At 38.5% G+C, this 26641-nt stretch overlaps 1 protein-coding gene across 1 annotated transcript in view; it reads right to left on the reverse strand.

Moving 5' to 3' along the window:
- The window catches only part of CDH6 (cadherin 6), a gene marked incomplete at both ends in the record, with an annotated part of 52667 nt that overhangs the window by 7219 nt on the left and 18807 nt on the right, over positions 1-26641 (reverse strand). Inside the window, 5 exons of the mRNA XM_080804374.1 lie at positions 2206-2459; positions 4217-4404; positions 6495-6662; positions 8664-8783; positions 12235-12529. Of these exons, the coding sequence (XP_080660500.1) occupies positions 2206-2459; positions 4217-4404; positions 6495-6662; positions 8664-8783; positions 12235-12529 (1025 nt within the window). The remainder of the gene's footprint in view (positions 1-2205; positions 2460-4216; positions 4405-6494; positions 6663-8663; positions 8784-12234; positions 12530-26641) is intronic.

Raw genomic sequence — 26641 nt, forward strand, 5'->3', positions numbered from 1 at the left:
TGACCTGAGCCGAAGACAGTTGCTTAGCCAACTGAGCCACCCAGGCGGCCTCTTATTTATATTTTTAATCTTAAAACTATTTCTGTATTTGAAATCCATATGTACCAAGAAAAGGCTGGCATAAGAAACTTCAAAAGTGGCTGAGAGCCAACCCAGTTTGACAAGTTAACTACTTCCTTTAATAAAACATAAAATAGTGCAGTGGGTTAAAATGGTATTCATTATAAAAAATAAAATAGACCAAAAAAAAATAGACTTAAAAACACAGCCTAAATTCCCAGGAGACATTATCAATTAAAAACATGTTGATTGATCAAAGAGGTAACAAAGCTCATATTTATATAAACTTCCAGCATTAACACCATTAAATTGGTCCTGTCATTGACTTGCTAAGATTTTTCTCTTACACACTTAGGACAAACTCCAACTGAAAGAATCATTGTGAAAATACTTAAGATTATTTCTTGTGCAAGCATAGGCTGTCATTAATTTTCCTTATTAATAATATTAAATGTATGTGGAAGAACACTTGATCCATGAAGCTTACGTGTGGCTACTTTGGGCTGACCATGGTCCAGTTCAAGTAGTCTACAGGTATTCCAGTAGAATGATATAACAACAGTCTATTTTCCCAATGATTTAAAACTATTTCCTGAGAGTAAGCCAGGCATTTTTGTGTTTTAGATGTGGCACTTGCATCAGGTTTCATTTGAACCAAGAGCTCATAGCTGAAAAGTTAGAAAATGATTGCCTTAGAAACTCAGACTCTTTCAACTGCGATAATATTCTTCATGGGGCAGCCAGTGTGATCCTCTTAATGAGTAGTTTCAGGTTGGGCCATACTCCTATTCAAAGCTCTGCAGTGGCTTCCTAACTCAATCAGAATGGAATCCAGTCTTTACCAAGGCCTACAAATGGCCCTGTAGGGCCTCCCACACTCTCCATTTACCATACCTCCCTGTTGCCTTCTGCCTTACAAACCACTCCCCACATTGTCCTCTACTAGCTTATAAGCCTCCTTGCTACTCCTTCTTCATGCCAAGTAAACTCTGGTATCAGACCTTACCCTCATTTTTCCCCCTTCTTGGAATGTTCTTCCATCATCATGGTTCATCCCTTCATTTCAATCAAATCCCTACTCAAATGATTTCCTACCAAGGGCAAGCCTGATCACACTATATAAACCCTCCATTTCCATTTTATCATACTGCTTACAGTGTATTTTACTTGATATACTGCATATTTGTTGTTTGTCTATTTCTATCTGTCTCAATTAGAATGTAAGCTTTATGAGATCAGGACTTGACAGTGTTCTCTGTTGTATCTAAAGCCTAGAACATACCTGGCATATGGCAGGTGTCCTGATCAGAATTTATCTGTGGGTTCACTGGCAAGAGTTTCTCTAGCTTGTCAGCTTGCTTACTTTTTTTTTTTTTTCAGGGGATAATTGTTAGAATGATATTCTGATTTAGCAGTTTTCTCATCTGGTCAACTAAGCTATTGACTCAAAGCTCGAAGTTGTTGACTCCGTTGCTCTCCTGATAAAATTCTAGAATACGAAAGCATCTGGGTTTCAAAGAACAATGAGACTTTCTTGCAGCATGATTTACAGCTAAGGTATAAGGAATGTATAGAGAAAATAGAACTTGCTTACACAGTATAAATTAGGATTCAGCTCTATTAATTTCCCCAGATTTTGCAAACATATATCATGAAATTGTTCCTATTTTTATCCACGTCTGAAAAAGAAAAAATTATGCATCCAAATGGAGCATAATTCTGCCTCTAAGTGTTACATGATAGGTTCTTATATACTTGAGAAACAGACTCATCCTGGTGTCTTGTTTATTAAAAGTCACAGAACTCTCTCCATGCTACTCTTTGACAAATCTAAAGCTTTACTTAAAGAAAAATTCCAGGCCATTCTGTTGTATTTCCTTGTACCATTTTCATGTTAAGTAGTCAACTCCTATAGATCATTTTGAAAACCCCCACCCCCAATATTTTGTGTTTTTAAAATTTACACTGCTGCTAAAAAAAATGTTTATTTTGAGCAAGGAGAGTAAAGATGCTGTTTAGAGTAGTTTTTCAGGAAGACACAAGTGTCTCATTGAAAAAAAGGATTAATTTTCTAACTTTCAGGTGATACTTGCATAGCATTCGGCTAAAGCTTCTGAAAGAGATGGTTCCCAGGAGTATGCTTACTTGACCGGATTCCTTGCAGCATCTGGATCTTGGGCTGTGACTGAGCCTATTGTCGTGTTTATCTGAGCATCTTCTCTTATCTGCAGGATGTAGGCCAGTTTGCTGAAGACGGGGGGCTCATCCACATCTTCCACCATAATTCTGACAGTAGCTGCATCTTTGAACGGACCCAGGTAGAGAAAGCGGGGTTCAACGTGAGGATTGGAGGCTTCCACCTTGAGGGTGTACACTTTCTTCTTTTCAAAGTCCAAGAGCTTGGGGAGGGTAGGGGGAGGAGACATATTGGAAGCAACCAAGACACACAGAAAGACATGAGCCATTTTTAGTGCAAATCTTGGGTGAATGAATATGACCACATTGCTTAGGGACATCACCACGCAGTGTGAAATTGGGCAAAGGCATTGGGAGTTCAGATGCCAAGCCCTCCTGATGAAGAGCGTGGGCTGAAACCACGCCCGCTGTGGCCTTGCAAGTGGGTGCACGGGTGCAAGGTATAATGGACAGGGAACATGGAAGCAGGAGTCTTGTAAGACCTCCCTTAAAAAAAAAATTCTTGTATTTGACTAGAGGGACCCACGTCAGGGGCAAGTTGGCAAATACGTGGTAGATTATTCTGTTTCAGGTACTGTCACATCTGGCTGTACTTGAACACTTACTGAGTGTGAGAACCACATGTTTACATCATGACTCCCTTTTCCTCATTCAGATAAAATAGATTAAAAAAAATTTTTTTTTGCATGTACTTGAGTTGATAAAATATTCCAAGTGATATCCTGATAAGGGCATTGGGCTAATTACTTGCGAAGGAAAGTAATGATCATTGCTGTCAGAGGTCTTTAGGAAAAGTATCTCTACTTCTGGAGACAAAGTGAACCCAAATGCTTATTGCTGACTTTTAGTTTTAGATGATGATATGACAAGGCTCACTAGAAACACAATTAATCAAGACATTAGTGAATGTGATTTAGTCGGCTAGGCAAAATTTCAGTTTGAATCTGATAAGGCACTAAGAAAATTAAAAAGGTTAATGCACACTAATGGGCTTCCTAATTATATTACAGTATAAAACATTGGTCTGAGTGTCGCTTAAACATGTTTTATTGTGTTTCCAGGTATTAAGACATGTAATCCAAAGCTTAAGAGGAAAGAATTTTCTCGTTATTTACATCCACCTATGCTTATCTTCACCAGCGAATATAACAGTGTGCTAAAGGAGAGAGAAAATATTACATCATACATGAAGGTAGTGCCATCATTAAAAAAATAGCCAAAATTAATGTATTTTTAGCTTTGAGGCACACAGTTTATTGGTTTTAAATTTTTCCACACTTCTGTGTACTGCTCTGTGGTGCTAGACAATATTGGGGGGGGGATAAATAGTGAGTGAGTACATAGGGCAAAAATTGGAATTCAGAAATATAAAAAACTTATTATCGTGTTCCAAAAAGTAGCTAGAGCTCATAGGAAATTTGTGTTAATTTATTTTTGTGGTCTTTTTATATCCTCTCTCTGATTCAGGCCTTCTTTATCACTGCTTGTGTTACTCTCTTCCTTCAAAGCATGATCAGAATTTCTATCTATTCAAGTGTTTGTTTGTTTATTTGCTTCCTTGTCTCTTTTCTGCCTTCGATTGGCAGTTCTGCAAAAGCAGAGGCCATTCTGTTGAATGTACCATTGCACCTCCTGCATCTAGAACAGTTTCTGGCACTGTTTGTTTATTATTCATTGACAGTATTTATTTTATGTACTTTAATGTGTATTATTTATTTGTGTCATTTATTTACTTATTAGGAGGTTCTTAATAAAAATTAATTAACAGTATGAGATTAATGAATGCATCAGATTATCAAGGATCTCTAAAAGCCAACCATTAGACATGGTGTTTTAAAAAAAATAATTAGTAAAATAAGAATCTAGAGGAACACTCATGTGAGACGTAATTACCCCAGTTACTCGGGGACTGGAGAAAAATGAATGTCTCGTTTGCATTGTAGTTAACAAACGGCATTACCTTTTTGACAGTAATAACCCCTTCCTGGGTCTCCTGGTCGGTGACGACATCAAACATGTCCAGCCCCTCTCCCTCTGTAATGCTGTATTCAATTTCAGCATTTTCTCCCATGTCAGCGTCGCTGGCTTTGATTCTGCCAATTGGTGTACCCGGTGGAGAAGATTCAGGGGTTTTAAACTGGTATGTACCTATTAATCACCAGACAGATATAAGTCAAGCACAGATGAAGGATACTCTATCATAATAAACACAAAACCTATTTTCTAACAGTTCTTTCAGACATTACTACGGATGCAGGCTGATCTGTACTTTCCTTGCGATAATTAATGGAGCTCTATCCTCCTTACATCCTTACTTTCATGATTGTTAAGAATATTTCTTCTGTCATGACCTGTCTCTTTGCAAATGGAGAACACTTTTCTTGTCCTGTAAATAGGACTCCAGGTTCACGGGTGTGATGCCAAGGAAGACTAAGATGCTTGGGGGGTGGGGGGCTGTATAAGGTTTCGAAGCCCCCGTTAACTAATCTTAGCAGAAAGAATGGGAAAGAATTTAACCTGACTTGTGACTTTAAGCCAATTATGCGGTAGTTCTTAAAAGGGTTTTTTGTGTCACTGCTAATAACAACTGGAGGTGGAAACAAATGACAGCAATCTGGAGGATGTATCCAAGCAGACACTCTGTCACTCACACAGGGAGCTGGTCTGGCTGCAGTTAGATTCCTAACACACAGACACATTGAGAGAGAAAGCTCCTAACTGTTTCTCTGACTACTTCTTTCTTTTAAATTCAAGTACAGTATTTTTTCTATGCCTAGGTTTCTCCCATTCTTATATCTGTATTGGTGATTTAAAACTTGTATTTTATAGATGTACACTTTCCTTATGTCCTCATGTTGCAAAATTAGTTTAGGGAGACTGCATGTGAATTTCAGTTTAGATCTGCCAGACCAGCACATACTTAGGGTCAAAAAAAAAAAAAAAAAGGCACAAAACTTATTTTACTCTCACCCGTTACATTTTGGAACCATCCGTGCAAATTATTTTGGAGAGGACATAGACTATGACACCACTAGAATAGAGTCATGTAATAATATTCATCCATTCAGTAAGTGTTGGGCTCATCCTTGGCAAAATGCTAACACAAGCCAACGTTTTCCTCTAGAGTTACTCTCCCCTCCTGAGCTTTGGTACATTATTCAGTAATGATCACAGGCTAGCCAAGGAGAGAGCAAAGTGAGGTAAGGTCCCAGTGGCTTTCTAGGTGCCTCCTTTTGTTTTCCTTCTCCGGGGCATTCCTTTATTGAAAAGGAGGTTTTTGGGCAACATACTGCTGATTCTGATCTTGTCATGTCAGGCCTCTGTGAGGGAAAATTTTAGGGTTCATAAAACCTTTCTTCTACCCATTAAGTCAGAAATTTGTTTGATACTCTGTTTTTTGCATTTAGCTATGATTAAATACTTGAAAAAACTAAAGAAAATTTAACGATTTCCTGTTGATCCACGTGTATCTCCATTATAAAAGAAGCCCCTATTAGCTGACCAACTTTAAAGAAATGCCATGATTGGGTAAGTGGGCTTTCTTTTTAATGGTGGGCACCTATTTTCTCGTGGAAGACAGGATTCAAGTAGTTTACTTAGATCATGGTCAGAAATGAATTTTGTTCCTGGAAGAAAAATTATATTAAAGCCAGTACCCACTTGAGGTGTTTTATATGAAGGGCTCTAGGGTACTGCCTGATACAAAGTGGACATTTAAGAATGTTGTTTTTCTTTCTTTTTTTTTCTAATCTAGCCACGAGAGTTAATGACTTTAGAGATGACTTTTCGTATCTCAATTAACCATAATATAGAAAACTATTTATGATTACAAATGAATTAAGTACATAGTTATTTCCCCAGTTGTATTTTTAGAAACAGTAAAATGATAAATCCTCCCCTTATAAAGCTTTGTGAGGATTTAAAAGAGATTATATGAATGATTAAATTCACAAAACATAAAGTCAGTTTTTTTTTTAACAAATAGAAGCATGCTTGTGTACATATGTTCTGCACAAGCAAATTTATGTTTGTGGCAGTCTTTTTAATAAGGAAAAATATAACAATGGGGTTAGCTTTCCAACCAATAACCATATCAGAAATTGCTTAGCTAATAAATGTATGGTTCTTACTGAGATCACTAATATTGATAATTAATAATAATGGAAATAAATATCATTCTTAAAGTTAGAGTTTTACAAAAGTGCACTGAAGAAATTTATTCAATGAAATGTTCCTACTCTGGGGAAACCGGGGAGGATTGTCGTTGACATCAGTCAGCGTGATGTTCACTGTGGTGGTCCCAGATAATCCCCCCATCTGGCCACCCATATCCTTGGCTTGAATCACCACTTGGTACTGCTCCCTGTTTTCTCGATCCATGTTGAGCAAAGCTGTCTTGATGATACCTATGGGTGTGAAATTCAGAAGTGGAAAGGGATGTATTAAAAATACTTTATCAAGTCACTTACTTATACAAACATGAATTGTCATCTACAATATATAATACACTATACAGATGTCATGGGTGATGTAAAGATGACTGTAGATAGCCCTTATGCTGAAGGCAATTACAACCGCATAAGGGAGACAGACCCAATTAAAAAAAAACAAACACCTATCACACGTGGTGAGTAAGTACAAGTCAATTCTGTAGTAGTAGAGATTGTAGGTGGTATAAATATCATGTGGTATAAGATAACACAGTAAAATATAACTTGGCATGTGTTACAGTGCTTCCTACTAAGCTGCTTGATAAAAGACATGTAAGTGTACTATGAGGAAATTGTTAAGCCATTTCCTTGAACTGACTCTTGAGTTTCACTTTACTGAATCAGCTAATTGCTCATCAAATATACCTACCATAATGCGTGTTTGGAGGATTTTCTGAACCACAAAACTATGGTCTTAAGAAAACACAGCATCAGTTCTTCCATAATTACCATCTGTATGATCCTAGAGAATAGAAGTTTTCCTAAAGCTGATGTAAGCATGAGTTCAACTGGTCCCAGCAGAAACCAACATTCTCATGTTAGGTCACATTTATCTCTATTGTCAGGTAGTTATAAAATAAGTAGTTGAAAGAACTAAAAGTTTGCCTAATCTCTATGTAGGCTTTATGCTTAAATTAACAACATTCTTTCAAAAATCTTTATAGGCTTTAAAGGCTTTGAAGGCTTTAAAGGCTTTATAACCTTCTCTGGTAGCACATTCCAGCGCTTAACAACTAATGAAGCTGAAAATATCTTTTTTTTTTTTTTTTTTTTTAAATTTTTAACACGAGTACCTCAGACAACAGGTCAGTTTTATTCCTGTAGTCCTGGCTTCAGTGGAAGTACAGCTGCAACCTGTTCTCCAATCACAGTACTCCTCCATTTACATACAGGAGATCCCCTTAGCCTTTTGTCCTTTATGTTGGATATTTCTAATTTTTCATCCTTATTGTTTTTCAACTCAACGTTTTCTTTCTCCTCGGGATTCTTTCCAAGTTCATCGCACCTCTTAACACATTGATTTCCAACTGGATGTAGTAATCTAGAAATGCTTTGTTTTCTACTAACAATAATGAGTGTTTGAAACATGTGTGAAAGGAACTCAACTCCTAGTATAATGGCAAAAATTTGTGTAGAATTTACTGTACAGCACAGGCAGTATTTCCTAAGAAACAATTCATCATAAGATAATATGCTACTCTATGGAGAAAATGCAGAAAAATGAGATGTTAAAAAAAGGATTCCACTAAGGAATCCACTTTGTTTATTAGGATGGTATCAGTTAGGATACGCTAAACGATGTTATAACAAATAATGCAAAATCTTACTGGCTTGACATGCTAACGTTAATGTTTCGTTCATCCTCTGAGTAGGCCAGCAAGAAGCTCTGCTGAGGATAACAGACATCCAGGCTGGAGACCAATGGTCTCCATCTGTGATCTCTGGGGCAGGAGGAGAGGAATGTAGATTGTGCACCAGGTCTAAAAGTTCTGCTTGGAAGTGACTTGCATCACTGCCACATTTATTGGCCTGAACAAATCTCTTCTACAACTAGCTTCAGAGCAGGGGAAGGAGATACCAAATAACTAGAAAAAGAATTGGAATTTTTATAAATAGCCCCAATGGCTATCAGAAGGGATTGGTCTTTAACTTCACCCCAAACTGGAAGAAAAAAATAATTTGTAGAAGTTTTTCTGAATCTACCATATATAAACATAATGGATGAAACATCCATTGTCAGATTTCTTGATTGAAATGATGTGGATATCGTGTTTACCAGTATATTGCTGGTATTTGGCAGGTGAATCTAAGAAAATTCAATTACACTGATTGTTTTTATTAAAAAATATGCCAGCTCAGCTGAACATGTCAGTTAAAATTACAGATTTAAAAAGAAGATCAAAAAGGAATTCTAACCTGTTTCTGATTCAACTGAAAAATAGGGCTGCCCCTGTAGGATACTATACACCACTTTAGCACTGTTCCCATAAGTTGGATCATCAGCATCAGTTGCAGTGACTTGGACAACAAATGTGCCTGTAATGACAGAAACATGAATTGAAAATAAATTAAGGGTCCATATGGATCCTTGACCCACACATGGAAAGAGAAAGCATGATCTTACTTTTGTACGAAACTCTCCTGGCAAAGAGTGGAGAACTTCAGGACAGTGCTAGGTTAAATAGTCTTGGATTTCTCACTCTGAAGGAGTGTGATGATCAATATTTCTAAATGTTGTAAGGGTTAGGTTAAAGGGAAGCAGGGGGATGGTCATGACCTTGGGTGGAACCAATTCCAATCAATCTCCAAAGGATGAGATTGGATTCTTGGTAGGATCATCCTTGGAAGTTATCCAGACCTAAGTCAGTCAGCATCTTGCGTTACTTTTTCTATATGGATTAGTTTCGGAGTTCTCTTGTCAAGAAGCCTCTTGTGATTTTGTTGGGAATTCTGTGCCATGGGTGCTCTTTCTCCTGGGCTGAAATATGCTGATCTAGGGCCTGTCAATGCAGCAGCTATTTTGTGACCTCAGAGATGTCAGCCTGAGGACAAAGCTGAATAGGACAGAAAAGTTCAGAGAAATAATTGAACCCAAATCAAACCATGTCCAAAAGCCTACTTTACTTTTTTTTTTTTTAAGATTTTTATTTATTTATTTGATAGACAGAGATCACAAGTAGGCAGAGAGGCAGCCACAGAGAGAGAGGGGGAAGCAGGCTCCCCACTGAGCAGAGAGCTCAATGTGGGGCTCGATCCCAGGACCCTGGGATCATGACCTGAGCTGAAGGCAGAGGCTTAACCCACTGAGCCACCCAGGCACCCCAGCCTATTTTACTTTTGACTTAAGTATGACTTAAACTGCTTATCTGTTTAAACTAGTTTGAGTTGGGTTTTCTGTTAGTTACAAATTAAAGCACCCTAAATAATAAATCTATCTGATAATTCAAGAGGCTGAAAGACCTTGAACCTTTAAAGAGGTAGGGTTGGATTAGAGAATTAATTAAAACCCCAGAGCATTCATAACTGGAACCTATAGTTCCAAAAAAAAAAAAAAGGATTATAATTAAATGCACAAAGAAGGCTATGATATTTTAGATCAGCATTCTTGTTTTAAGAACCACAGTCACCTAATAACCTTCAAAGTATTCCTAACCCCCATGAAATTCCACACAGATTTTTATGTGTATGATTACGCATCTATTTCATTGAAGAGAAGATCCATAGATTTTTATCTGATTCTCAAAGGGATCTGTGACTTCCAAAAAGGGTAAGGCCCTCTGATGAAGATCATCTCATAGCTGACTTTTGATATTCATATCAGATAAACCATAAGCATACTGTTAAAGCACTCCAGCCCATGGAAAGGACAGGGAAGTTACATGCAGGGAGTATTAGAAGCTTTACATTGCTTTTGGAATATCTAACCAACCCCGTTTGCTGAATGAATATATTGGACTGTGTTAGGGTTGGATGCCCTGGATGTAGCATGTTGATGAGACAGAGCGCCCATCCTTATAATGTGGGAAGGAAGGTGGGGAGAATGAGAACATTATATAATTTTAGAGCAAGAGCTAATAGTAAAAGTCAACAAACACCCACATTCTTATTTGACATCAATATATAATTCAAATGTGTTTAGAATATGATTATCTTGATGTTTCGAGCATCTGTTCATTGCCAGATATTATACCAGGGGCTCTGCACTTGTTTTCTCATTTCATCCTCATGATAATCCTTAGGACTTGACTTTTATTATTTTTGTAGATATGGAACCAAAGGATCAGACATCAAGTTGCTGCTTATTAGTAGATTTTCAAACTCAGGTCTGCTTGACACCAAAGGCCATTTATACCATCCTGCTGCTGTCCCACAATCATGATGTAGTTTCTTTAAGATGTCTTTTAAAAAAAGATATTTATTTATTTACTTATTTATTTGACAGAAAGAGAGAGAGAGAGAGATCACAAGTAGGCAGAGAGGCAGGCAGAGAGCGAGGGGGAAGCAGACACCTTGCCGAGCAGAGAGCCTGATGCGAGGCTTGATCCTACGACCCGGAGATCATGACCTGAGCCAAAGGCAGAGGCTTAACCCTCTGAGCCACCCAGCACCCCAAGATGCCTTTTTATATCATCACAATGACGTGTTAATTCATGATAATGGTTAATATGAACATAACTGTGCCTGTGTACAAATGAGAAAGTCTTCCCTTCCTCAAGACGTGTTACTTCTAGCTATCCCCAAATATTTGTAATACATATTAATTCTATAATGGCTTTGAAAGTGAATGGCACCTCCTATAGTTGTGCAGTGACACTTTGCATGTCAAGTTTTGTTTTCTGGAAACTGTTTTACTGGCTGGTGCTGACCATGAGAGATGCTTCATTAATTCTTCCTGCCTTTTACTATGTGGAAGAAAAATACTTTTTTCCTAACAAATCTTCCTTTTAAAATTCTAATCCCTCTCTCTTGCTTTGCTGATGGTTTGTGGTTTTTCTAACAAAACTGAGTGGCTTTAAGTAATGAGATGAGCAACTTCTTGATGAGAAAGATTTGGAGGGTTTACAATCATTTCCATGGATTAGGTTTTTCCAAGTCTTGGAACTGTGACCTAAAACGTTTCTGATATCTGACTCACAGGATTATAGAAAAGTTATTATTATGTAATTTAGCCCTTCTGAAGTTGACACTGAATAAAAATAAAAATAACCCTTTACACAAGTAGCTTAAAATTTGTCACTGGATCCCATGAAGTATTTTAATGTAGCTAAGTGTGATGTCAGTATGATCTTTTAAAATTTAAATTCTGTTAACCTTCTCCCAACTTAAGCAAATTAAAGCCATACTTGTTAACTTTAAAATTTGTAGTAGAATTGTGCACAGAATATTAATTCATCATATTAATGTCATGAATACCTTTTAATTTCCATCACTTAGTAAAAGATATATCCCCTAGACATCATCATCTGCACATTGTTTTAAAGATTTTTTTTTTTAATTTTATTTGGGTCTTTTCCCCAAATACATAGTTAATTAAAGCAAATGTCATTACTCTTCAGTCTGGATTGTAAATTCAGGCTTTTGTTTTACAATGGGAAGATCCTCACTTCAGGCCCAGTACCAATATGTGCTAAGAGAGGTGGAGAGGGCTGCTTTCTCTCAGCCTGAGGACCAGAGTGGGCACCTGGGGGGCAGGAAGTGGTTGAGGTGATGTCTCTTTCTTTCTCCTGTTCTTGCCTGCCATTTTTCATCCCTTCATCATTATAGGAAATACTGTTTTCTTAAAGATAATGATAAAATGAGGCTAGAGTAATATTAGGAAATGCAGGTACACTTACAAAAAGGTCATAAAGGAAGTGTTTGAAATAGGATAGCTTAAGAATTTAGCATCTAAATTTACTCAACTCAGTAAATTTCACTCTTAGGATCCCTTGTTCAGTCGATGTACTAGAGGAGAAACATTGTATGGTTGAAATCGCATCTCACTCACCAACATCAGACATTTCGGGAACAGTGGCCGTGTAGACATCCTTGGTAAATATTGGTTCATTGTCGTTGATGTCATGGATCTTGATGATGAATTCGGATTCAGGCTCCACTGGCCTCCCTGTCCTTCTGTTTATAGCTTGAGCTCGAAGGATGTAAACAGGTTTTTCTTCCCTGTCCAGCCTCTTGGTGGCCTGTATATCCCCTGTGTTTTCATTGATAATGAAGAGATCTCCTGCTCCATCTCCTGAAAGGATATATTTAAGTGATCCATCTCCTCTATCCTGGTCTGAATGTAACTAGTGTAGAAAAAAAAAATTAAAGAAAGTAAAAGTCAAGCATGTGATTCTAAACTGTTTGTCATTATGATGCTTGCTTGCTACATCACCTTTCATTCAGTCCTTTCTGAGGGATGCGGGTTTGGGTGTTGTTTTGTTTTGTTTTTCTCACTTACTTAAATTCTCAATAGTCATGCCATTCATTAAGGAATGTTTCCTTCCAATCACAGGAATTTCCAAAACTGGGAAGGTTCTTATAGAAAATGTAGTAATCCTTGTTTTAGAGAAGGGAATTCTAAAAGCCAGAGTAATAGCGGGATGCCCAAGGACACATTAACTTGGCTGGAGTGAAACTAATTTCACTATTGTCCTGGCAGCATTCAGATTTTACAAATCCATTCTCCCCCTCTCTTTCATGCGTCTGGACATACAAGAGAAGTGATATCCTATTGAGAAAAGGGGTTTGGTTTTTGAAACAGAGACCTGAGTACATTCTACCTCTGTATGTTCCTATCTTGGTAAATTTAGGGAACCACCCAGTCTTCTTGAATCTTTTTTTTTTTTTTTAAGATTTTATTTGTTTATTTGACAGAAAAAGACACAGCTAGAGAGAGAGCACAAGCAGGGGGAGTGGGAGAGGGAGAAACAGGCTCCCCACTGAGCAGAGAGCTCAATGCAGAGCTCAATCCCAGGACCCTGGGATCATGACCTGAGCCAAAGGCAGACGCTTAATGACTGAACCACCCAGGCGTCTCTCCTTGAGTCTTATATGATGGCGTTTATAATCACTTTTCTGGGAAGATGTGATATTTATTTAATTACATATGAAATTCAACTCAAAGCACTTGAGATACATTGTGTTGTTAGGAACAGAGCCTTGAAAAATCCCTTGACTAGGCAATTTACAAGGTCACTGAGAACAAGAATATTTACTACTCAGAATTTCATTGAATATAGGTGAGGATCTTCTAAAAACTGGAGTCAGACTGAAGTGGAATGGTCTGCATATTATGAAGCAGTGGGTTCCCCGCTCCTGATGATCATCAAGCAGAGGCTCTGGTAAGACTGTCAGTGAAATGCATCTGGGTTAAAGGTGGAATTAAGGGAATGTTAATATACCATTGAAACGGAAGAGAATGATTATAACTTTGATGACGTGCCCACGTTGCCTCTCTCAGAGATGATTTCTAGAGCACTGAGTTCCTATAGTGTCCTTGGTTCCCTTTTTCCCATCTCAGAAAAAGTTTAGAAGGAATTTTCTTAGGTCTTCAGATAAGCGAACCCTATTCACAAATTTGCAAAAGTGAAAATGGAAGAGAACTATTTTAAAATCCTAGTTATAAGTATCAGCTACATAGAGAGGAGATAGTTTATTGGGAAGGTAGCTAGTCCTTAAACCTTATTTCATCTCTGTCTAGACAGAATATGGGCCATGTTACAACAAGAATGGCAATAGTAGCAATGGGTAAGCCAACTTGGTGTCCTGTTGATTAACACTACATGAAATGCTTGAAGTAGCGTCTTCAAGCACATTTGAAAACAGACTCTCAAGCCAAAGAAGGACTTTGAAAATAAGCGAATCCAGCCCTTCTGAAAGTGTATCTCATGAACTTTTATTTTTACAAAATGCTAAGGAAAAGGGGTTCTGTGCTCCCATAAGTTTTGGAAATACTTCATCTTCTGTCTTTTTCTTGGGTGTCACCCAGTGTACATTAACGTATTAAAGGCTGTGAATGCCTACAGTTCAAAACTACTTAATTTTATTTAATCTAACTTCCCTGAATATTCTTGTGTGAAGAATCCTTTCTGGATGTGGAAATTCCCGAGGACAGTTTTCCAAGAAACACACTTTGGGGACCATGAGCTAAGTGACTCCATCATCACTGAGTCAAGAAAACCAAGGCTCTGGTTTATGTAGTGTTTTCAAAACTGTATACCTTGTGTGACAGTCAGAAGCTTAGAACTTGAGCACAAGAAAAGGCCCTATAGATTCTTCGGTGCAACCTCCCTGTTTTTAGAGATCGGGAAATGGTGTCCAACGCCACACAGCTAATGCTAGTTAAAAGCAGAGTTTGAGGAAGAGAATATTATTCATACAATTAGTAGCCTTGAAAGCAATTTGGCAGGAAATAATGGAAGATAAATGGAAACAGAGAAGGAATTGCTTAGAAATGAGACAAATGCAGTAAGAAATGTAAAACAAAAGAGGACTCCATGATTTGTGTAATGTGATATGCTAAGGAAATGTTGAAACCGTGATTACACAGAAAGAGCCACTGGGGAAAGTTTAACTCTCCATCGTCAAATTCTAATGACTGAAGAGAGCTCTTAAAAAGCGATTTCATTAACTCATGAGTAATGAAACCAACATCACTGCCCATTGGATCTGGCTTCCGGGCAACCATGGTTAGCAAACCTGGCAGAGGGTGAGGGGCACGCACCAGAGTCCCAAATAGGAGCTGTGTTCATTCGTTCTCCCTCACACATGTCAGATCATAGCAGAGTCAATTAACCTCCCTGAGCCAAGATCCTTATCAATAAAATGAGGATAATAGAAGCACAGGACAAGGCTATCAGGAAGATCTAATTAGAGACTATGTACAAATACTATATTAACTCCTATGTAAACATGCAGTAAAAGCACATTTTAAGATACCATTCCTGTTAGCTCCCCATTCATAATAAGCGTGTTCTGACTCTTATTTTGACTTTGAGAACTTTGTTGTAAGGACTTTGAAAACCCAATTTTATAAACACATGGTATCTCTAAGGCAAAATCTGTCATCAAAAGCTAGTATTCTTTTACTGGGTGGCAAGTGCTGTCTTTCCACGTGATGAATGATATTCTGCCTCCCGCTAGATTGTAGACTTCCCTCGCCTGGTTCTCTCATCACTCTCAATATGTAATTGTTGCACACTTAGTAGGTGAATACCACATCTGGCCACAAGATTTATTCAGGTAAAAGTAATCAGAAACTTATTTTTAGCTGTCAGGAGAGACCATTCCAATGACTTATAGAACAAACACTCGAGATGGTATGAAAGGGCAGTGGAGACACCAGCTAAGAGTACGAACGGGATTGCTCTCCAGATCCCAATTCTGATTTATCAGTATTTGAAAACTAGTGGGAAAATGCATCTCTTTAACCAGGCGTTGTCTGATAATAAAACAATTTAACCTCATCCCCCTCGAAGTGCAATGCCTGTGTCTGAGAGAGTGCGGAGAGCAGAAACCTCCAGAGGCCTTTGTGTGTTCTTCTCCTTCTGCTGAACTCCCCCGGGGCCAGTTCTTTTCTGTCTTCTTGGGGAAAAGAGGAAACAGAAGACATGAGTGCTAGAGAAAGTGGCGGTGGCAACCAGACATTAGGGGTTTATTGAGCACTTAGATTTTAATTGGATTTTTTCTTTTGTGATGTCATTCATCATGGCCACTGTAAAAGCCAGAAGTTAAACAACAACAAATAAAAGGTTGCAGGCTGCCCGAGGCATGTTTTTACTAATTTCAGTTTAATGTGGCTGTTCCATTAAGTTTAATCATCTGGCTCACTTTTAACGATTCACCATCAAGTAAAAATTATCCACTTTCTTCAGAAAGTCACATCTCATCCGGGGCTGACAGGACTTTTTACTACTGTACCTGTAGCGTTTTGTTCCAGAAGGAGCTGGTGGTCTTTGCTTTTCTGTTGATTTATTGTTATTTCCAAGTGTAACACATTGACAAATAAATACGGGGATTTGGGGTTGCAGACACAGCCCTGCGGATGGTCACGCCAGAGCAATGCCAGGCTGTTTTTACCGCCTCTACATCCCAGCTCTCAGCTGGATTTGGACTCCAGTTCAAAGGTATAACACTAATCGTGCTGATTTTTAGTGGTTTATGAAACGAGCTGATGCCGCCCTCTGCCTCCCATTACCTGTGTGTCACTGAGTCGCTGAGTCAGTGATCAAACTGAGTCTTTTAAGCATATGCATCCCTGAGACAGAAAACAGAGTCTAAATCAAAGCTCACCTCCATGACACACCTGGGGGACGACCCACAACAGCCCAAAAGGGGTTATGGGATTTTTTTGCTGAGGTAAAAAAAAAATTAGATTATGGCGAATATGCTTATAGAGTGTAGTGCCAAGGTTATGTGGCCATTTGTGAGAGGTAAAGGATGACAATCAGATATGTCATAGGGCAGTCCAAGAACAGTTATGAAAAGGTGTCTGAATGGGACTGAACTGGAGAAACTGGAGTGAAAGCAGAGAGAGAGAGAACACAATTTTGTTAACTAGACTGAATATTATTTTAAATTAAGAAAATAAGTCTATAATCAAGTTAGGACAAACTGAGGCTTCACTGAAATAGATCTATCTATATATCTATATCTATATCTATATCTATATCTACAATGCATGATACGTAATATTGTGAAGGTTGTGAAGAGCTTGTTGGGTAGAGTTTGTACAAGGAAGACACTCAACCTTGCTTGAAGTACATGGCAGGAATTAAAAGTAGATTCTGTTTTGAGATTATAGGGCCAGGTAAATAAAAATATCTTTCAATAAAATTTTATGTTGTATATTTTAATATGCAGTATTTGAATGATAATGATCTAGTATAAGTTAACTAATTTATATCTGATGATTGCTTCACAAGTGAAAACGCTGATGGCAGCACATTATTGGGGCAGGTTGCGGGAACTAGTTAGAAATGGGGCAAATTCTCAGGCCCTTCCCACCTTCATAATCAGAACCTCAAGGGGGGGGGCTTCCAGCAATCCCAATATTTGTTTTTTTTTTTTTAACATATTATTTATTTGTTTGAGATAGAGAGAGAGTGAGCAGGAAGAACAGCAGAGGGAGAGGGAGAAGTGGACTCCCTGCTGAGCAGGGAGCCGGATGTAGGGCTCAATCCCAGGACCTGAGATCATGACCTGAGCCAAGGGCAGGTGCTTAACTGACTGAGCCAACCAGGAGCCCCCAGTAATCTGTGTTTTAAGAAGTCCTCCAGGTAATTCTGATGAGTGTTCAAGTGTGGTTCTCACCTTAACTAGTACAATCACTATAGTTAAAAGCACAGACTAGGGTAAGAGAAAGAAATGGGCATGGGGTACCTGGCTTAGTTGGTAGAGCATGAGACTCTTGATCTCAGAGTTGTAAGTTTGAGCCCCATGTTAGGTGTAGAGATTACTTTAAAAACATAAGATCTTAAAAGGGAGAGAGAGAGAGAGAGATGGGTGGAAATGCATGCTAGCTACCAGCTGTGTAACTTTGGGGACCTTAGTTAATTTCTCCATGTCTCAGTTTTCTCACCTCTATGATAGGAATAACAACCCTACTGAGTTTATGAGGACATTGCTCTGAAAATTAATAAAATAACGAATGTAAAATGCCTCACAGGAGGCCTAACTCAGAGAAATGCTTCAATAAATCATTCTCACATCATAAACATGAAGTATTCAGAAGGTGGAAAGATTTGGGTCTGAATTCTGACTTTCCTGCTAATTAACTAAATTAATTAGATTAGCTTAGTTTCATTCTGTCATCTCTAAGATAGAGCTCAGAATAATCGACTTTGCCAGTTATTTCTCCTCTACTTGTCCCTTAAAAGTTGGTCACCCTTAGGCCAATGTCTTAGGTCCTTGTCTTTTCTCATTTCTCATGTTCTCCCCTGATGAGATCATCTCTCTATTTTCCTGTATCCAAATATTATCTCTGTGCCCTTGATGCTCAAATGTATAGATGACCCCAGGGCAGACCATTTTCTCAAGATCCAGAGTCAAAGATGCATTTGATTTCCAGGCGAGTCTCTTGGACAGCTGATACTCAGGACTTCTAAATTGACTTCATCACCTTTTCTCCAAACCTGCTCCTCCTCTGTATGTCCGGTCTCTGTGAAGGCCACCAGAGTCATCCTAGATCCTCCCCTCTACCTCCATCATCCACTTCATTAAGACACCAACCTCCTGTCAGTTCTACCTCTTCCATCTATCTCGACTCACCTACTTGTTTTCCTTTCCACCACCCTGGTCCAAGTCTCTGCCATTGTTCCCTGGTCTATTGCAATGAGGCTCTCCTAAAACACACCCTGTCTTTCTTACTCTCAGTCTATTTTCCTTGTTGTAACTAGCCCGACTTAAATAGTAACAATACCACCTCTGAGGATGCCATTTCTCTTCTAATTAAATCCTGCAGGGTCTTCTCTTTACTCTCAGGATAAAAGTGCCTATCTTCACTCCTTAATATGACCTCCAAAGTCCACCGTGGTCTCTGCCCCCTTGCTAGCCTCCTCAGCCTCCACTCTCTCCCTGATACTCCTTATTTCAGCATACTCTGCTTACTGTAGTTTCTAAAGGATGCATTAGTCTCTTTCATATCTCGCCCTCCCTGCATATGGTCCCCTTGGCATAAAGTCCTTCTGAACAACTTTCACCCGGGTGATCCCACTCATATATCAGGTCTGCACACTCTCTATCTCCTCAGGAAAGCCTTCCCTAAGTAAGCTATTAGTCTAAGTTACATTCCTCTGCTATACATTCTTGATTTATTCCCCACTTAGCCATTGGTGGAGTCTATCTCTTTGATGACTTATTTCCATGTTTCACTCAGCAAATAGCTACATTGGAAGTTTCATGAAAGAAAGTACCCAAGTTGTCTGGTTCATTTCTGTATTCTCAGCACCTGACATACTGGCCCATTATAGGTTCTCAATAATGAATGATTTTAAAGAATGAATGAATGAGTGTTGTAAAGATAAAATTGGACAAAATATCAATAATCAGTGAAGGTTTTTGACACATAGAAAGCAATCAATAAATCTTAGTGTCCTCCATCTCCTGTCTCACTTGATTTTAGTATAACTCTATGTACCAAGATTCTACATTCCTGAAGGTTCCAGATCACTTGGCAGTCACAACCAAACATTAGGCACATGATCTAATCTGAGCAATCTGAGGGAGGAATCCAAGTTATTGCCTCAGATCTAGAAACACGTCTTTAATAACCAATAAAAATCCTAATACAATAATAAAGCCAACTTGTATTGAGTTTGTTGAAGAGAACAAATTATAAATACAGCAAGTACATTAACCATTGTATGTCCACTGAGTCTTCGGACAGAAGTCACCTGTTAATGGTGAAGAAGCTTCAAGATTTATTGAGCTATAGTTCAAATATCCTTCTGTTGCCAAAACTAATGGATGATGAATGGAAAATACTCCATTTCACAGAAACATTGATCCATAATAAAACTAATTTAACTTTATGAACTAAGACCATTGAAAAACATGTATGGGCCTGGAGAGCTGCATGAAACAGTGAATAAAAAAAACACCACACTTGCCTTCTGCAAACTTGCAGTTTAGGCTTGGAAGAACTGACTCAGAATAAAAGCAGAAATTAGACACTTGAGTACTCTTATTAAGTATTAGGAATAATAAGGTAAATAAAAAGCCGGAGAATGGCATAGAAGGCACTTGTAAATTGCACAAAGGGGGAGTCAGGGAATATATCAGCCCTTTGAGGGTTTATGAAGACTTCTTGGAGAAGGTAACATTACTGATGGGAGAAAAATGACTGAGCATCCAGCATGAGCACGTAGCACAGTTTCCAGACTCAGTGTGGGAGAAAATCAGAGGAGGCTTTGAGAATGTGCCTGGGGTAATAAAAGCAATAAAGTCAGCTAAAATAGAAACACGCCTTCCCTTGAGTTGCTGGCCACGTATTTGCGCACACTGCACTCAGATGTGCAAGGGAAGATGCAACTTCCTTATTTTTTTTTTTTTATAGTTTATCCCTTAAGCTCTAATCCCATTGAGTATTAAGAACTCAATATTAGGTTGCACATCAAGTCAATAATTTAATGCAATCCAATAACGTCTACCTGATTCAATAACAGAGTCTCTTTAGATAACTCATTTAGATAAATCTCAGTCTTTCTGGCTTCCGCTTTCTCCCTTTGCCCCTGACCCAGTCCAACATACCATCTGGGTGTATAAAAAAAAGAGACTCACGTGGCCTGTGTTAGAGGGAAATTTGGGGGCTTTGGAGTTAAGGGCAGTCCTTGTCTTGCCCTCTAGCCCACTGGTTTCTAGACAAGATCTGTCATCCGCTACTTTCCTTAGTGGCATCTGTGCTTTTTGGCAGGTGGAAACATGATCTCTGTTCTCCAAGATCAAAGCTGCGTAGCTCCATCCTGCCTGCCTCATTGTCATCAGAAACCCCCCTGACATCCATTGCCCTTGGCTCCTGTGGTCCTGGCTACAGGGTAGCTTTGTCTTTGATGGGTACCATCTGTGGCATCATCTACCCCTTTCTTGCCCTGGAGAAGCCCGGGAGGTCTCCTGGGAGCAAAAAGGGGCTGCCCCTTCACCACATGGTTGCCTCAAATGGAAATGGACAAAAACCAGTCTACTTTCACCTTTAACCCACAAACTTGCACTCTTCCCCCAGGGCCTTCAGATATGTAATCTTAGGTCATAGAAAGGACTTCAGATACGCACAGGACTGTGTGCTTCTGTGTTTAATGGCCGGGACTGTGAAATCCTCCCTTGGTTTTAGGAATTCCCCACCAAAAAGATTTCAGTGGGAGGAAGAGCCAATTCCTACTATAAAGTCAATTAGATGATGGGAGTGGAAACATGACCTGCAGCCTGGAGCCTGGCACCAATAATTTTTGGTGACTATATATATAAATGGAATTTGTGAGTTTTGTTCTAGTTGGGTAGGCCCATCTCTTAATACATTAAATGGGCTCGAAAAGAATAGAAAATCTCTTTTCCTCTAACAAAACTTAGGATCAAGCTCCCTCATATCCCATGTTCTTTTTCAAGTATAATGTGTTGCCTTCCATGATGACCTGAAAAATTATATTCTCCTATTCAGTATAAATAATTTGATTTCTATAACAGTGGAAATACTTTATCTTTAAAGCATTCTCTTATATGATTCATCAGTTTGGCGACTGGTCTGACTGGGATTTGGGAAAAAAATAATGGGAGACATCTATCAAGCTTATTCTGTGGAACAGGAAATGTGCTGACCTCATTACATAGATTATATAAATTGTTACTCATCATGAAACTCTTCATATTTCCTCTTAAAAGATGAAACTGAGGCAAGGTAAGAGTTAAGTAATTTCTTAGCATTATACCACCAGCAAGAGCAGCATTTGAGGCAGTATGTTAACCATAACATAAGTATTATCTCTGAGTGTTTACGTTCAGACCTATGAACATCCATTTAAGGATTACTCTGTACCAAACCGTATTTCAATTAATTAATTAATTAATTAACTTATTTTAGAGGGGGAGGGGCAGAGAGAGAGGAACAGAGTGAAAGAAGCAGGCTCCCCGTTGAGTGTGGAGCCTTATTCAGGAATTGATCTCAGGACCCTGAGATCATGACCCTGAGCCGAAACCGACAGTTAGCAATTAACCGACTGAGCCACCCGGGCACCCCCCCCCCCCACCGCCAAACAATATTTCAAGTGCTGAATTACAAAGATCTATCTAATTCAGGATTTTCAACCTCTGCACTACTGACATTTTGGGCTGAGTAACTCTTTATAGTGGGACCTATCTTATGCATTATAGAATATTTAGCAGCATTTCTGGTCCCTACCCACTAGATACCTATAGGACTTTTACGACAACCGAAAGTGTCTTCAGATGTTGTCAAATGTCCACTGGGGGACTAAATGCCTCTATTGAGAACCACTGATTGAATTCTGTCTGTTTGTCTATCTATCTATCCATCTATCTGTAGTCTATCATCTTTCTATCCTTCCATTTTTTTTCTCATTTGTGTACCTTGTAATTTTTAAAATACATTCAAATAATACCATACAGATTCTGCATTTGCAGAGATTCCGCATAACCCCACTCAATTCAATCTTTTATCTTTTGTTAGATTTCATAACCATTGAAACAGACCTTGTGTTATGTGGAGGAGAACTTCTGACAAAGTGCTAAAAGCAAAAGAATTTTAAATCTAAACTCAGGAGAAATTTATTAATTCCCTTGCCATTTATCTTTTACACTCAGTACCTTGAATTTAATGTCAGAAGTACCAGAGTAACTATAAAATGAACAAAACTTCTGTTCTATAATAGTTGTGGTAGGCAGAATAATAGCTCTCCCAAAGATGTCTACGTCCTAATTTCTGGAACTAGTGAGGAAGTTACATTTCCTGGCAAAAAGGATTTTACAGATGTGATGAAGATAAAGGTTTTTAGACAGGGAGATGACGCTAGGTTACCCAGGCGAGCATAATGTAATCATCAGGGTCCTTATAAGGGAAAGAGGGGAGAGTGGGAGTCAGATGGAGATGTGATGATGCATAGAGGTCAGTGTGTGTGTGTGTGTGTGTGTGTGAGAGAGAGAGAGAGAGACAGAAAGACAGAGATTTGAAAAAATGGGTTGCTGACTTTGAAGAAGGGGAAGAAGACTCTGAACCAAGGAACACAGGCAACCTCTAGAAGCCCAAAAAGTCAAGGAAATGGATCCTTTCCTAGAGCCCCCAGAAGGACATCTTGTAGACACCTTGATTTTAGCCCAGTAAAACCCATTTCAGACTTCTGACCTCCAGAATTGTCAGATACTAAGTTTGTACTGTTTTAAGCCACTAAGTGTGTGGTGATTTGTTTCAGCAACTGTAGAAAACAAGGCAGGGTAGTTCTTTATCTTTGGAATTCAAAGTAGACCCAAACTGAATGTGGTCCCTCAAGAATCCCAGGAAAGAGTATAGAACACACCTTTGACCAGCACTCACGTACTGCAAGAAAGTGTTGTGTGTTACGTCAGTTAATTCTCATGACTCCAGGAGCTAACCTTTATTTTCTGTTTTTGTTTGTTTGTTTGTTTTGTTTTTGTTTGTTTGTTTGTTTTTTCTGGAGAAACTGGGGTCAGGGAGGTTAGGTAACTTACCCAAAGTTTAGGGCATGGCCAGGAAGGATACCAAGGTCTGCCGAACTCCAATGTCTGTGCTAATTCACACCAGAGCATACAGCCAAACAACACTCCCCACAATGATTACAAACGTTTCTGGATTCGTTGTATTTATTATATCAGACCCCAGGCTAAGTTATTTGTAAATTCTATTGGCACAAATGATACAAACTGTAATAGATGTTATTATTCATTTGGGATTTATCAATTAAACAACTGCCTTTTGGTTTATTCACTGCATGAAGTTATTTCCCCAAAAAGGCATTGTTTACTGCCTTTAGCTTGACTCTGGAAGTCCAAGGTCTTTGGCAGACTACGACATTAGTCTCAGCTCCTGCTTAGTCTAACATTTTCATTTTCAAAAAGCCAGTGGTAAATCAAGCTGAGAGCCAGATACCCAGTAAAAAGTTGATTTAGTAAGGTGCAGTAACTCACCAGTAACAATCCTACCTTTTTGCCTTATGGTGTGATCTCTTTAGTAATTGCCAAATCTAAGGACACATGCCCACACATACCTACACACATGCTCCCTGTGCCCCCCTCTCTTATTTCCCCTCTCACTCTGACACATACACTTTGGAAGGAAATATTAACAGATGAATGCAGACCTTTGAGACAGGATGACTGAAATGCAGAAATTAAAAAAAAAATTTCTCACTAGCTAATGGACTTTTCCCCAAATGGATTTTTCTTCAGAAGTAAGAAATATATTGGCTATAATATTCTTATACTGACTCTTAGGATCTAAAAAGTTAAAGTTATATATTTTGTTTTTTAAAGTTATATTTTTATAAAACAAGTAGTTTCCTTGAGAGAGGGACTGTTTCTTGTTCAAATTCTTAAATTCTTAAATCTCAAGCATCTTATATGTATTCAATAAATGATGACCAAAGGGAATTCTGTAGCCTACTCTTATGTTCTGATGAGTGATCCTAGGAGAGAATATTATGAGCTAATTCATTTATTAGTTTTTTCGCTTGGGAACCAGTTTGTAAGTTTAGGATTTGAACAGTTCCCTTTTCTTTTTCTTTTCTTCCCCTCCCCCTTCATCCCTCCATTCCTTCCTCCCTTTCTCCCTTCCTTTAAGCGACCAATGAAACAACCTCAGTGAAAAGAAATGTGAATGATCTAAATGGCCAGGCTGGGGGAAATGTTCTCATAGTAACTTAGTGCGGTGAATTGGAGGACTCTTGTAGAGCTCTAACTCCTAAGCCTTTATGCTATGGTTTCATTTGCCCACCATGTCTAAAATACTTTCTGCTACTCTAATATCTTAATAATGTGGTGTAAGGCAAGAGTTTTAGACTCAAATACATCAAAAAAGCTGGACTTTGTCCCCAGCTTTGGCACTTGCACGTAGTGACAGTGGTCTCTTAGCCCCTCTGTTTTCTCACACCGGAAAGGATTTAGTCCTGCTCAAATGGAGGTGTGCTTGTGCGGTCGTTCAAGGAACACTTGTTTGCAAGAGCGCTTTATAAATCGTAGCACCTGGTAGAAGTGTAAGAAAACATTATTGTTGCTTTTTATCTCATTACAAATTTTCTGGAGTACCTTTGCTTGCCATGGAGTAATTTCTTTTGTGTTGTATTTTCTATTCTGTCTCTCCCCATCCTGCACCCTCCCTTTCCTTAGAAATTACCTGATGGTTTGCCATTGTAGTAAAGTTCCAACTGTGACATTATGATTTTAATACTCTAGTAAGTGATGTCTAGACTGTTGAAAGGGAGAGAAAATGGAGTAGAATACTGCCACTCAAGTTTGACCAAGTCACTTAATTTTCTTGATTTTGTTTAAAAAGCATTTTCCTTTAAGAGGCAGGTGAGTCAGTGATCACCAAGATCAGAGCTTTCGCACAAGGTAAAGAGCCCCTTCCTTTTTATTCTTTTTACATAATAACCATAGTTGGGAAGATGAATAGAACACTCAAGATATAAATTGTCTCGAGATGCCTGGGTGGCTCAGTCGGCTAAGCATCTGCCTTCTGCTCAGGTCATGATCTCAGGTTCCTGGGATGGAGTCCCACATCGGGCTCCTTGTTCAGCAGGGAGCCTGCTTCTCCTACTGTGTGCTGTTCCCCCTGCTGTGCTCTCTCCCTCCCACTCCGACAAATAAGTAAATAAAATCTTAAAATAAAATGTTAAAAAAAGATATAAATTATCTCATCACAGAGAATTTTCTTCTTCCTTTTTATTGTATCTGTATGAGAAGGTGGATGCTAGCCGAACCTAATGTAGCAATAATCATTTCACAATATATGTAAATTAGACCATCATACTTTACACCTTAAACTTACGTAGTGATGTATGTCAATTATTTCTCAATAAAAGTGGATGAAAATAGCTACAATAGAATAAGAAGGTAATTTTTTATAGTCCATTCTGCCTTGCTTGATTTCTAAAGGGCAAGTTTGCTTTCCAGGGGGTAGTTACCCTTATTGGGGGTGGAGGGGGGCAGAAGAAGAAGCTCTAGGCTATAGATTGAGTAAGGAAATGGGCCAGAGTCTTATGCTTTACAATTTGTGGAAAGAAAACAATAAAGCATGCTAAAATTTTGCTTAACTGTACGTTAAAGCAGAATTTTTTGGCATCTTCTCTTTTCTGTTTCTCTTCTGAATTGTACTTGTATATAAATGGTAGAAAGAGTTGAGATGAGATTATTTTCCAGAAATGATTATTTTCCCCCTGAGAACTCAAAATATGTTGATTGGGAGACTATATAGTTGATAAAGAAAAGAATTAGTCATTATATAGAATTTCTCTCTCCCTGTACCATCACATTTTTCTCCATAGTTGATTTTTTTGTGTGTGAATCACAGCAATCAACATTTTCAGGTCTTAAATGATTTCTTTTTTACCACACACTTGAATTGTCTACACAATGTAGCTTCCTAGGAATTTTAAGAAAAATATGCTTTCTATTGGCCAGCTCTTACTTTTCCCCATTTTGCTTCAAACTTCCTTAAACTGAGACCTTAAATGTTGTCTGGTTTTCATTTGTAAAAGTCTTAAGGGAACGAACTTTTACAATATGATATTATTTGCTGTATGTTCTCTTTTTATCTTTCTTGTTTATGCACATACAACTGTATTGTCTTCAGTTTCTCTGGTTTGCACTAAGGTAGCTTGAGCTTTTTCCTATTGTACCATAAAATATTTGTGTCATCTTGATGTGAAATTTCCAGAGGTAGCTTCCATGGAAAGACA

The sequence above is a fragment of the Martes martes genome (assembly GCF_963455335.1).
Source record: "Martes martes genome assembly, chromosome: 5".
Lineage (NCBI taxonomy): Eukaryota > Metazoa > Chordata > Mammalia > Carnivora > Mustelidae > Martes > Martes martes.